Here is a 14,389-nt window from a genome sequence, read left to right as displayed (position 1 = left end):
AGATTCTCTGTGATGGCTTTTGGGATATGGGAAAGTCTGAGCTGTGGTTTGTGGAAGATCTTGGTGGGATGTTCAGGGTATTATTATAGCGCTGAAAACAAAATGGCAATTGAGATGGAACTTGCTGGGGGTGTACAAGCCAAAGCGAACCAACAAACAAGTCAAACCGGAAAAACAAAAGACTTGTGGGGTGTGTTTGGTAAAATATGTTTCAATTTAACCATGTTTAATTGGCTTAAATATTTTGAAAAATATTTTTCCCGTGAACTCATTTTCTTCCAATTTTCTTTATCAAGAGAAGAGAAAATATTTTACAAAACTCTTTTCCAACCTTCCTTTCATTGCCCAGCCCAGCCCCACCAACCCACCCCACACCCCCACCCTACCCCATCCCGCCCCTACCCCCCACCCCCATCATTCACCCCACCCTAAATAGAAATGTTATTAATAGTATTTTCTTTTCATGTTATAAATAGAGTATCTTTTTTCATTTCAACAAATGAGTATTTTCTTTTCATGATGTAGAAAACGTATTTTCTTTCATTTCAACAAAATGAGTATTTTCTTTTTTCATGATGTAGAAAAATTATTTTCTCTCATTTTAACAAAATGAGTACTTTATTTTCATGTTGTAGAAATTGTACTTTCTTTTTCAACCAAAAAAAAATGAGTATTTTCTTAGTTATGGAGTACAAATTTTAACATTGTTTTTGCATAAAAAGAAAAGCAACACATTAGTTCCTTTGGATTTGTGTAAATTTTTAGAAGAATAATTAAATTCTCGAAAAAAATAGACTCATGAAAATGTTGGGTATTTGGGGTGGGGGTGGGGGGAGGGAGAGGAGAGAAAACATATGGACTTGGGGAAAAGGACGAGGAGAGTAGCATAAAATATTATTTTTCTAAAAAATATTTTTTACTCTCTAACCAAACACTAGAAAATATTTTTCGAAAAAAAGTTTTCATTCACAACCAAACAAGAAAAAATAAGTAATAAAACCACTCATTTTTCATGAAAACATTTTCTAGGAAAATATTTTCCTTTGTAGCAAACACACCCGTGGTTAAGTTTGGTTTGACTGGTTTGGTGTTGAAATGTGTAAAAATTGCGTGGGTTAGCTACTTTTTAAAGTGGTATTTATTTTTTATCCAGCATTTTTAATGCTGAGCAAAAGTAACCACTAGTCTATTAAAATTAATATGAAAAGACGGTGTTACTCTTTCTTCTATCTCTTGACCCCACCTTGGCCCAGCACATCTTCTTCGCTTCAGTATCAAAAGTCCTTGCTCTTTGTTCCTTTTCTCCTACTCGAGATCGACCAAGTGAGCTCATCTCACTAGCTAACCTAGTAGGTCTTTTATATGTTTATCTTAGCATCAACTAACTCAGCATCCCACGAGGTTCTTGTTTACAATGTGGTTTAATGGCTCACAACGATCAACTTTAAATGGTTCATGTACTGTTCTCTAGGAGAATAGTATATGCTACAACTGCATGAGGTTGTTGCAACATATTGATTCTTTTGGCACGGCAAAGAATTTTGTGCATTTGATTTGAAGAGAATAACTGCATATATTTTGCCTTTGTCCTAAATTTAGAGTTACAAGTTCCAAAAATAAGGACATGTAGTCCTGAACTTAGAGTTACAAGTTCAAAAGTTAAGAACAGATAGTCCTAAACTTAGAGTTACAAGCTCAAACATTAAGGACAGGTAGCCCTTAACTTAGACTTAAAAGCTCATAAATTAAGAACAGCTAGTCCTGAACTTACAATAACAAGCTCATAAATTAAGGACATTTGGTCCTGAACTTAGAGTTGGAAGTTCAAAAATTAAGGACGCTTGGTCCTTAACTTAGAGTTACAAGCACAGAAATTAAGGACAGGTAGTCTTGAGCTTCGAGTTCCAAGTTCAAAAGTTAAGGATATGTAGTCCTGAACTTAGAGTTACAAGTTCAAAAGTTAAGACATGTAGTCCTAAACTAGACTTACAAGATCATAAATTAAGAACAGCTAGTCCTGAACTTACAGTAACAAGCTCATAAGTTAAGGACATTTGGTCCTGAATTTTATGATTAGAAAGGTATTTTTGTCCGGACGGATAAAGCAGTGGCTAAAGATGAAAGATATTTTAAAAGTGGCTTAAAGTAAATACATGTCTTATTACTGGCTAACTATGCACTTCCCCCTAAAATCAACTAGCCCAACCACATAACCACAATAGGCCCACATTGCAAATTCCTACTCGGTTTACCCCAATACAATGTTTTAAAAGGCGGGGGCGTGAGGCGATGCGTTTTATCTCTGGCGAGGCGAGGCGTAAGGCCTGAGACATGGGGCGTAAGTCCCAAGAATCTTTAAATATTACTAATTTCAAGGATTTTAAAATTGTATAAAATAAAAAATAATTATAAAAATATTAGAATTACAAAATTATAACAAACAATCTAGTAAAATATTTATAAATTATAATTCAACTATGGATAATATGAAAAGTATAACATATATCATAATATGCAAATTAGCTATAACACCGTTACAACTCAAACATCAAAAGTAATGTATTCGATACGAAATCTTATATGTATCTTTTAAAGAGTAATGCATCTTGAAAGAATTTCGATATTATAATTTGATATTTTTCTTAAAATACTCTTTTTATTTAATATGATTTCTATTCGAAAGAGAATTTATATAAAAACATAATTCACAATTTATTTGTTTTGTAACTGACAAACTTCAGCTCTAGAGCTGAAGTTTTTGTTTTGTAACTCGCGAAAGTTTTTGTTTGTAACTGGTGAACTTCTGCTCTAGAGCTGAAGTTTTTGTTTTTGTAACTGGCGAACTTCTGCTCTAGAGCTGAAGTTTTTATTTTGTAACTGGCGAACTTCTGCTCTAGAGCTGAAGTTTTTATTTTTGTAACTGGCGAACTCCAGCTCTAGAGCTGAAGTTTTTGTTTTTGTAACTGGCGAACTTCAGCGCTGAAGTTTTTGTTTTTGTAACTGGCGAACTTCAGCTCTAGAGCTGAAGTTTTTATTTTGTAACTGTCGAACTTCAGCTCTAGAGCTTAAGTTATTTAGATCATTTGTAAAAACTTAAGCACTATATAAGCTTCAATATTTATTGTTGACAGAGCTTCCTACTCAAAACGCTCTTTTCCATCAAGACGAATGCTCAAATACTTGTACATATTGCTTTGAATCATCAGCTTGATATCTTGAACTTTTTCAGCAATTAATTTGTTTCCATTCAAAAAATTTGCCTGATCAGTAAGGTTGTAGAATAGAAGAAATTGAGTATATGTAACAATAGAAAGCAAAGAAGTACAACTACGAACTTAATGACAAAGGAAAGTCAACATTAACCAATATATTTCGTTTCACCAGCAAAAAGCAATATGCAACACGGCGAGGAGGAAGCATAGATAGAGTCAAGAAGGAGAAGAGGAACTGAAATCCATACAAACAAGTACATAGCCAATCATTAACATTAACCACATTGCTAATCTTCAGAAAGAAGAAGAAAACGAAGGAGGAGGAGAAATGAGGCTGAAGTTATTTAAAAAGTGGGTACAAGTTAAAAGTTTTTAAAAAAATGGGTATAGATTAAATAGGGGCGACCAAATAGGGCGCATCGTGTAATATTTTACTTTTATTTGTACATTAACCCAAATCTGAAGCTCAAATCAAAACTGTCACATCCCAAAATTCCACCAATGGTCGTGATGGCACCTAACCCAATGAGCTAGGTAAGACAACAATCATAATCATCTAAAGTAAGACAAACAAGAATAATTCGCTATCAAGATATGGATAAAACATAAATAAGTTTCCAACCGTCATCCAAATATGAAAATGCAATACCAACCTCCTAAAATCCGATGGTACGAAGTCATGAGCAATTAAATAGAGTACAACTGAGTTTCAAAATATAATAACACCGTCTGAATCAAAAAACAAAAAAAAATGGATAAAAAAAGGGACTCCATAAGATGCGAATCAGGAACGCTAGGTCACCACGGAGTCTCCAATCAACCGCTAGGCTCCCTCCTTATAGACAAACGAATTGATTTGATCCAAAAAAAATAAAGAGATAAAATAAATAATAAGAGTAGCAATTAAAATTGAAACAGATGACAAACATGGCTCCGAATACAGTGTCTCCAAGAGCAAAAACGAGAGTAACGATAAAATGTAAGCAAAGTTATTAAATAGAGAGCAAAAGTAACGAGATAAAGCTTTAGTATGCAGAAAGTATTTTGTATCTTTACCATGGATGTTGAGCCTACTATTTATAGCTTTACTTAGTGAAACAAGATCCTAGGATCAAGCTCCTCTTAAATAATAATAAAAGAGTCATTGATAAACGTGTGACGGCCGACCATGTACAAATATTCTCTGCAACGGTCGCCCATTTAATGCTAGAGAATATTCCCTCATTAAATGTTATCCGATAGTAAACCCTTGATCTTCTGCCATTGACTACGCTCCCTTCAGGATTTACCCGATGCCGATTGCATTTGTTGTATCTGGTAATGGTTGTTACTTGACTTGCCTTCTGCCTATCTTCGGTTTCACGTGTAATATTATCATTCGACCATTTGCTATAAACCAATTTTACCCCACACGTGTTTTCCAATTAGACTATTAATGTTCTTTAAGAAAGGAAAACTTTATCATATCGTTTCTTATAATGAAAACAAATTACAGAGGTACCTGTATTGTAAAATCCATGTAGAAGTTAATGTGTAATATAATATCATGAATGATAAATACCTAAATCGATTGCTCAGCCAAATCCGTGATCACTAAAGTTCTCTTGGTCAAGATAGGAAACCTGAAGTATTATAGCCCGTTTGGCCAATTTGTTTTTAGGCTAAAAGTGCTTTTTTGGCCAAAAGTATTTTTGGCAAAAAGTTGAGGTGTTTGGCCAAGCTTTTGGAAGAAAAAAAAGTGCTTAGCAATTTTTGAGAAACAGAAAAAAAATAGCTTCTATCCAAAAGCATTTTCCTGAGAAGCACTTTTGAGAAAAATACACTTAGAACCAATTTTCAAAAGCTTGGTCAAACACTAATTATTACTCAAAAGTGTTTTTCAAATTAATTAATCAAATACAAACCACTTCTCACCAAAAATACTCTTTTAAGAAGTACTTTTGAAAAAAGTACTTCTCAAAATAAGCTGATTTTAGAAGCTTGGCCAAACAGGTAGGCACTCACTGTTTGTGGCCCTTTTATAGTTAAGGGAACTCTTTATTCTACAAATTGACACATACATAATGTTTCCGTGAGAGGCAGCAGAAGACATTGGACACAACATTTGTGGAGCACTTATCAGCTACAGTGAGCCGTCGTTCATGCAAGATGTACGTGTTGAAACCAATTTGATGAAAGACAATCGATTTGCTAATCGGTGTCCATCAGTCTTCCTCCCCCACTTTTTTGCTGAAATAATGTTTTAGTAAATTCGGCATGTTTTAATAAGGGTGTGTTTGGTACGAAGGAAAATATTTTCCGGAAAATATTTTTCAATTTTCTCATATTTGGTTTGCTCAAATGTCTCGAAAAACATTTTACTTATGAACTTATTTTCTTCCAATTGAAGGAAAATGTTTTCCTTATCAAGAGAAGGGAAAACATTTTCCAAAACTCCTTCTCAACCTTCCCCACCCCCTCTCCAAAAAAAGTTTTTTTTTTTAAATTTAAGTTTTTTCGTTACCATCCACCCTACTACCCCTCCACCCCACCAAAAAATTATGTTTTTTTTTTTAATTTTAAATTTCTGTTTTTCCATTTTCCTGCACCCCCACCCCCCCCTCCCACCCTCCCCCCGCACATTTTTTTTATATATATTTTCAGTTTTATTTTTTTCATCTTTCGGTATACAAGTTTGAAATTTTACAAGTTCCAAAGTTATGAGTTCGGAGGTTTAAGTGTTTGGAAGTTTACGAGTTTAGAAATTATAAAGTTTACGGGTTCGAAAGTTCGCGGTTTAGTTTAGCGGTTCGAAAGTTTATGAAATTTGTGCGTTCGGAAGGTTATTGGTTCGAAAGTTTATTGCTTCATATTTATTGTATCTAAATTATTTATGAATATTCTTGAAAAGTTATTTTCCTTAATTTGCGTACCAAACACCGAAAAATGAATAAGATTACTACTTGTTTTTCAAGAAAACATTTTCTTGGAAAATATTTTCCACAGACCACGGAAAATATTTTCTAACGAAAAACATTTTCCGTTATACCAAACACACCCTAAACATCAATGCTACGTTTGTATCCTAATGTATGTACCGAAGATCCTTTTCTCATCAGATAATACATGTAACTAGCTTGTGATTTTTGCTTGTAATTCATAAGAAATTAGTAATGCTCACCATGTTTGCTCTACAAATTTATCCCAATTAAAAGTCCAGGTAATGAGTTGATAAGATAGTAATTAATTTCTTCCACACTTTACTTGTCTTCAAGTAATTAAAGGACCACATTATAAGCTCTCCCATTCTTTTTCAATCACCTAAAATTCTGATCTAGTGTTTTGCCTTAAGTCTCTCTATTGGAGTCACGATTTAACCCTCTATGACCAACTCTAAGACGTGGTTTTAGAATGACATACAACAACAGCCCATCGAAATCTCACAGTGGGGTCGGGGTGGTTCTAGAACGACATGATTAATGTATTTGAGAGACTAATACACATGCAATATCATTTTCCAATAGCTCCGCTTATCTGTGTGTGCAGTCCTTGCCAAAGAAGAACATTAAGGTAAAGACGAAGTGCTTATAGGTGCGGGAGCTACTACTTTCAAATCACTACACAGCGTCTACCAGTGACGAACCTGTCCAAAAAGCTACTCCTGGTTGAGGTAAAAAGTCATTATTCCTCCAGAATCCATTGTACCCACATCTGATCGTGAAATATTAGCTTCGCAGCTATGCATGCATAATCAATCACTTACATATCAAAGGCAGCACAGGTGCAGAAGCGAATACAAGAGTTGACGATATTGTACCTGCGTATGATACCCCACGGAACACTTTACCAGTGTTTCTACATGAATTCTGTCCTTCTTCCACCTTTTCTCCCTGAGTACGGCTTAAATGCATTGTTACGTTACGCCAAACAGGTAACTCTTATTCTAAATGCAATATTTGAAGCATTACTAAGAGCATATGCAACATAAAACATATGAATTACACTGGTCCTTGAATATACTAAGTTGATGCTAATTGATAACAAAATGTCCTTGGGCCTAATAAGTTATGGCTAATTGATTAATAATAGAAATCTTAAAGATTTTATGACATAATCGCTAGAATTAAGCATGATGATGACAAGAAAGCAGAACGGAAACCAACCTAGGCCAGGCTGTTTCAATAGAAACTTTACACAAAACAACTACTTCACTAAGCAAATCTTGATAACTGATGCAGCACCAATCCGATGAAGAGCCACAACAGAATCACCAGGCGTGCAAAGCCCTTTCTCTGTGGCTGATTTCAAGGAAGCTTGCAAGATCACCTCAGTTGATTCAGCATCAGTCGCCTTTGCAGACCCTTCAGCGAGAAGTGGAATCAAGCCTCTATATATCAAGCTATGCCGAGCTGGAGTCTCATCAGTGATGGACCAATCAAAAGAATCAGTTGTCAAAACAGGCACAACAACAGACACAATTGGAACAGCAGGCCTATATTTGGCAACCAGCTTAGCAGTGGTCCCGCCACGTGTCAAGACAACAATGAGTTTTGCTTTAGCCTTGTTAGCAGCACGGACAGCGGAAGATGCAAGACTCTCAAGTGGGCTCATGGGTAGTGGGGTTGACCTTATCATCTCCTTGAAGATAGCCCCATAATCGAGTGAGGACTCTGCCTCAATACAGATTCGTGCCATGATTTTCACTGCCAGCTCTGGATAAGCCCCAGCTGCACTCTCCCCACTAAGCATAACACAATCAGTACCATCCAGGACCGCATTAGCCACATCAGTCGCCTCGGCTCGAGTAGGCCGTGGAGACTTGATCATTGATTCAAGCATCTGAGTGGCAGTCACTACAGGCTTTCCAACAAGATTACATTTATATATCATCATTTTCTGGGCCAAGAAAATCTTCTCAACTGGGATTTCCATTCCAAGATCACCTCGAGCAACCATGAAGGAGTCTGTCTCGCGAAGGATTTCATCAAAGTTGACAACTCCCTCTTGATTCTCAACCTTCAACCCAATTCCACAAACAAAAGAATCATTAGATGATATAACCAGTTTAGCACTATCTAACTCATATGATTCATTCGACAGGCATTTGGCAACTGTTACTGAACCAACCACCATACCAAGACATTCTAAGCCCCACTCCCAGCAAGCACGCAAGCGCACACAAGAAACAAGGAACAAATTCAAACACGCTTTCCAGCTGAAGAAATTAGGAGAATGGTCAAACGGAAAGATTCTTTTTGAGGGACAGAAAGATAAATTACTATTACGTTTTAGAACTCAACCAAACTGCAAAGAGAACCTTACATACCTTTGACATTAACTGTATGCGCTTTGCGTGTGGCCCAAGAACCTTTCGAACATTGACAAGATCAGAGCCTTTGCGCACAAACGAAAGAGCAATCATATCAATGTCGTTGGGAACACCCCATACCAGGATATCTTCCTTATCCTTCTCCGTAAGAGTTGGGAGGTCTACAACTACACCTGGAAGGTTTACATTCTTTCTCTCACCTAAAGTGGCAGTATTCTCGCATCGACATCTCACTGTTCCAGCAGCTGCATCGCATGACAAAACAGTAAGGGTTATGGTACCATCTGCACACAAGATAGTGTTCCCAGGCTTCAAGTCTACTGCCAACTTCTGGTAGCTCATTGCAATCATCTCTTCATCTCCTTTTATTGTATAGTCAGTGGTTACAGTGATCTCTTGGCCTTCCCTAAGCAGAATAGGTTTTGCATCCTTCAAAAAACCAGTACGAATTTCTGGTCCCTGCAAAGTACATACACAGTTCACTGTTTAAGCAACAAGTCGAAGCTATACCATAGATACTAGTATATGGAGAAAGAAGTGAAAGTCTCAACACAGATTTGGTGATATAGCATTAATTCTAATCCACTGCATTAACTATCACGAACTAGAAACAATATAGCAGTTTAATTTTACCTTAATATAAATCCGAATTGATATGACAAAAAGTGAAGATAAAATTCATATAATCCAATAATGAAGAATGCTTCTTGGTGAATTTATCATTTAAAATATTCTGTTTAAGTAAGATGCATCTTGCTTGCACAAAAGAAAGAGCAACTATTTTGCCACCACCACAATGACAATTGCTCCTATCATGCCTCAATCCCAAACAAAAGTTGGAGTTAGCCATATGAATCATGAGCAAACATTCTGTTGTGTTCGACCTCAAATCAATAGAAATACTAGTTAGTGTTGTGAAAAGCAAGCGCTTGGTTAATATTGAAGTGTATAACCATCTCATCTAAAAGTTTTGAGCTGTAAGAGAGAGCACATTTTTATTTAATTATATCCTTAACACGGCCCCTCACGTGTGAGATTGATTCTCTTGTTATGGGCCAATCATGTAAAAATTTTATTGATGATAGGTAGCCATGAGAATTAAACTCGGGATCTCTGTCTGCTCTAGTACCACGTTGAAGTATGTGATCATTTCATTTAAAAGTTTAAGTTGTTAGAGAGACTACATTTTTATTTACTTAATTATATCTTCAATAGTTACTTTAAGTGATAGCGAGGCAATGCACACGATGTTGCTTATTACACCTGAGGCGATTCGACTTTACTGAAGAGGTCACTCATAATGGAAAAGCACAAATCCTGGAAAACGATGGGCGAGCACGTTCGTGCAATTTCTCCTTATTTTAAAGGAATATTTAATAACGAGGGTTAAAAACCTTATAAAACATGGGTCACGAGAGCGTGTTTCTCAACTATTTAAAGAGAAGAAAACGAAAGAAAACAACTTACAAAACATGGCACGATGTGCAGAGTAGAATTAACAACTACACCAGCAAATAAACTTGCATTCTGTGATGCTGGAACTCCTCCTGAAGCAATTCAACTTCACTGAAGCGGTCGCTCAAAACGGAAAAGCGCAAAATCAATCATGGAAAGCGACGGGTCAGAGCTCCTCCTCCTCTTCCTCCTTATGAATAGATCTATCTATTATAGTGTCTGTTTTTTTTTTCTTTTAATTTTCTTTTGGCTCAATGTCATTTTTGTTTCTCTTGTTTCCAAACAATATTATCTCTGGAATTATAATACTATTTCGGTATGTTGTGGGTTCTTTTGTTATATATTATTTGATGACCGTGGTGTCTGGATCAGCTTGCGCGCACCTCAACTAGTTCCATGGGATACCAGCTACCTCCCACTAGCAACAGGTCCCAAGTAACTTTATCCAAGAAAGCTTGACAGATGAGAAAAAATCAGTATCTATTTTTAAGTAAAGTATCATATTATTATTTGAAGTCATGCCGTTGAGATATTCTATTTTCAATGGAGTTCGCAATATTTATTAATTGTTCAGCTCAGCAACATGAAGTTGTCAACCAAGCAAAGATCAATGCCATATTCCTAAACTTACGATTGCTATCTTTGACAAATTGATGAAGACAAATTAAACAAATAGAGTGGTTGCCACTTTATGTTGTTAAGAACCGAGCAGAGAATGCATGTAGAATATTGAATCTTTATTTTATTAAAAGAAATCTTTACAGAAATGGTAAGACCGGATGGTCCACATCATTGCACGGAAGTGAAGCTACAGAACATTGACACTATTTTATTTAGTACTCCCTCCATCTCATTTAGTGTGACAGTAGTTGACTAGATACAAAACTTAAGTAGTTAAAGACAACTTGTCACATGTAAGTCAAATGTAGGTAAATTACCATAGCGATCCTTTTAAATAAGTGATGGTGAGAGTTCTATATGTCTTTCCACTTTAAATAAGTGGTGGTGAGGATCCCAACAATCCATGTTGAGGAGGAATAAGATGCTATTCCAACAATGATCTTATTGTCTTAGGATTTATAAAATGTGAACTTTGAAAATTGTCTTTGACTATATTTACCTGAGGATTATGAACAATTTTGCTTTTTATATTGTGATAAGTGCATGTTTAGTATTACTTTTGCATTTATTAAATGTGCATTTTACTTCAAAAAGGCGCGCGCTTCACTTCTTGCGTCTTTCTCAAAGCCCTAGACCATTGTTGCTTTTGCACTTTTTGCATTTGAAAACACAGATAGTCCCTCCATTCCATTTTATGCAATGGCATTTGACTATGCACGGAGTATAAGAAATTAAAGAAGACTTTTGACATGTAAGCCAAATATATATGCAAGGTACCAAAATTATCCTTTTAAGAGTTCTACATGTCTTTTGATTTTCTCTCTCCTTATAAAAGAATGATTTTTTATATCAAGTGGTTCTCAGCAAGTCATATATTAAGGGTAAAATGGGCATGCTAAGATTGATTTTCAAAAAGAAAAAGGCGTCATTCTTTTTTAAAGAGACTACAAAGGAAAGTGTGTCACATAAAATAGAACAAACAGAGTACTAGTTTACTTACATAAAATTTGTTCTTTAGAAAAACTAAGGGTTCTCTGAAACTAAAAGTTACTTAAATCTCATATTTAAGTTATCTTCGTGTGACCTATAGGTCACGGGTTCGAGCCGTGAAAGCAGCCCCTAATGCTTGCATTAGGATAGGGTGTCAACATCACACCCCCTGGGTGCGCCCTTCCCTGGACCTGCGTGATTAGGGGATGCCTTGTGCACCGGACTGTCATTTTACTAGTTTCAGAGTCTCTAACCAAACTAAAAGGACACCTGGCAGACACGTAAGTGAAACAACAATAATAAATCTTGATCAGATTAGTTGATCTCATCTATATGGATCCTTTGCTTCCACTATATTATGTCTTTGGCTAAAATTCACATTGGTTCCACGAGATTACGTTTTATAGACAATTTGTCTCTAAACGGTTTTAGGTTTACCTCATCCCATTTTAGCACATTCAATCGTCATAATGTCGAACTTATGTACAGGAGCATATGAAGATCTATGTGGAGATATACGTAAGCCATGACAAAACCATCTCGAGCAAACTTCTCTCATTTATCCTCTATGTATGCTACTTGATGTGAGTATTTCTAATATTCGTCAACATTGTATCACCGCATCCATCTTAACATCTGCATTTCTGCGACACTCGTGTTGTTTTAAAACATTGCAAAGTACAAATTGGAGAAATAGGTACAGACAAAACCTTGTCCTAATTCTAACTTATTCTCATAGTCCCATTATCTAAGAAGATTAGAAACTTAACCTATTCTATCTGGTTCTACTGAAGCCATTAGGTATACTAAATAATACTCCATCCATCCTACTTTATTGTCCTTATTTAATATAGAGGTCAAACTGACAAATTTTGAAAATCAATTTCGCACAACTTCCTCAAAATTAGGAAAACAAGGTACTTGCTAAACTAGACAAAAAATCTATCAAAGAGCTTTGGTTGCAAACTGTTAAGTGCATTTTGACAATGTGACGTCTCTTTCTTTGACAGGTAAAGAGTAAGTTATCTACACTTCAAATATTTATATGTTGACTTAATGAACCCCATAACCCAGTATTAAGTTCCCACATAGAGAACATAGAACATATAAGTATATATGTTTGGGTGTCTGAGATAGAGAAACAATCGACAAATTATAGCAAAAGATGGTGGACAAAAATAGCACATCAAGAGCAAACGTTGAACAAAAGGTTAACATTGCTTATCCATTCACCAAATCTCCTGGAAGTCCTTGCGCAACAAAGCTATCAATAGTCACAAGGACTACTGCAAGATGAAGAACTTTTCTTCTAGGGTGATTTCCCTATTGACCAGTTTCACTTACTCTCTTCCAATAAATTAATCTTATTTCACCATTCTCCCATTTGTAAATATACTACAAGAGGAAACATCAATTAAGTAATAGAAGCATAAAGAACATGAGAAATTGCAAAAGAAGCTAGGTTGAACGAAAATAATGGGTAAACAAAATGGCTCTTCACATTCAAACCTTAGTATCAAGCATGACAGCACACAGAATCTGAGTATTGTGCATAGCAATCTTGAGATTGTTCAAGGTCTCCTGATGGTACTCGTGTGTACCATGGGAAAAGTTAAACCTGGCAACATTCATTCCGGCACGAAGAAGCTTCTCTATCACTGGCACTGATCGAGAAGCAGGCCCTAAAGTGCAAACAATCTTTGTCTTGGGGATACGGCCATCATGTGGGAGCTCCTCCAAAATTCCATTGATATCTATGTTTGACATCTTATTCTGTCTATTGAAAAGAATGACAAGACACACTCTTTTTAGGAGCACACACAAGTAGCTAGTGTCTTAATGAAGTAGAGTACTAAAAAAGAACATAGCTGAATTGCCCTGAACATGGGTAACAAAAAGTCTAACAGAGACTAGAAAAAAATGTCATATAATTAAGAAAACATACATGTGAAGTAAAAACAACATAATGATTTTTTACTTGGGTGAGAAAATTATCTCAACAACCAAATACAATAGCAGTGTTATTGAGAAATTAGGAAAATCTTCGCCACAGTTGGTTGAAAATATCCAAAGCATGTCAATTAACAGGAAAATAGATGAGAAGTTTTTCGAATAGTTGAGAGGTATACAGAAAATTTGAAGGGACAAAACAAGTGGAAGCCAGTAAAACATGCTGAAGCGAACAAAAAGGGGGATCCAAGACCATAATGATTGAGAATGTGATACTCAAGTCCAAAAAAGAAAAGGGGCATTTGGCACCCTGGAACTTCAGATGCAAAGAAATCAAAGCAGAAGAGTAAACCGACAAGTCTGAGAAGCAGAACAGAGGAAAACTGGACTCACCAGTTAGCACAGAAGCTAGAGTTCAGCCCTTCCTTTCTCTACACAAATGATTGTGGTAACAACTACGTAGCAATTACTCCTACTACCTTAACCTTATCCGTACAGAAAGCTCTAAATAGAGGAAGGGAAAACCGGGGATAAAGGACGGACAGCGCTATGCCATTTATTTTGAAGTGTTTTTCTTAAACCACTCAAAAGTTATTTTGGCTAGAAGCACTTTTTGTTAGAGTATTTGATTTAAGATTTTAAAAATTGATTCTAAGTTTTTTTTTTATAGATATGCTTTCAAAAAAAGTATTTCTGAAAAGAACCTATTTTTTTTTGTTTCTTCGAAACTATTTTTGCTTCTCAAAAATACTTTTTTTTCTTTTAAAAATTTGGCCAAACAAACTATTAATTATGGTAAAATGCATATATTTAAATTCTTAAATGTGAAAGAAAACAAAATAGTTATTCTCTC

General features: G+C 35.7%; 1 protein-coding gene across 1 annotated transcript; it reads right to left on the bottom strand.

Moving 5' to 3' along the window:
- Nucleotides 1–7,242: 7,242 nt before the first annotated feature.
- On the bottom strand, nucleotides 7,243–14,138 carry LOC107778911 (pyruvate kinase, cytosolic isozyme). Its single transcript, XM_016599235.2, has 4 exons — nucleotides 13,930–14,138; nucleotides 13,096–13,363; nucleotides 8,518–8,979; nucleotides 7,243–8,207 (listed from the first exon to the last, which is right to left on the bottom strand). The coding sequence occupies exons 2-4, from the start codon at nucleotides 13,351–13,353 to the stop codon at nucleotides 7,395–7,397; spliced, it is 1,533 nt and encodes a 510-aa protein (XP_016454721.2). The 5' UTR covers nucleotides 13,354–13,363; nucleotides 13,930–14,138; the 3' UTR covers nucleotides 7,243–7,394.
- Between the last annotated feature and the right edge of the window lie 251 nt (nucleotides 14,139–14,389).

Source organism: Nicotiana tabacum, chromosome 16, assembly GCF_000715075.1.
Source record: "Nicotiana tabacum cultivar K326 chromosome 16, ASM71507v2, whole genome shotgun sequence".
In the NCBI taxonomy this organism is placed as follows: Eukaryota; Viridiplantae; Streptophyta; class Magnoliopsida; order Solanales; family Solanaceae; genus Nicotiana; species Nicotiana tabacum.
The sequence above is the reverse complement of the archived record's forward strand: the minus strand, read 5'-3'. Positions and strand labels throughout refer to the sequence as shown.

Coding starts and splice junctions, on each gene's coding strand:
- LOC107778911 (XM_016599235.2), bottom strand. CDS start 13,353: ATGTCAAACATAGATATCAATGGAATTTTGGAGGAGCTCCCACATGAT. Junction 8,980..13,095: donor CTGTCATGCTTGATACTAAG/GTTTGAATGTGA, acceptor TGTACTTTGCAG/GGACCAGAAATTCGTACTGG. Junction 8,208..8,517: donor GCATACAGTTAATGTCAAAG/GTATGTAAGGTT, acceptor ATTGGGTTGAAG/GTTGAGAATCAAGAGGGAGT.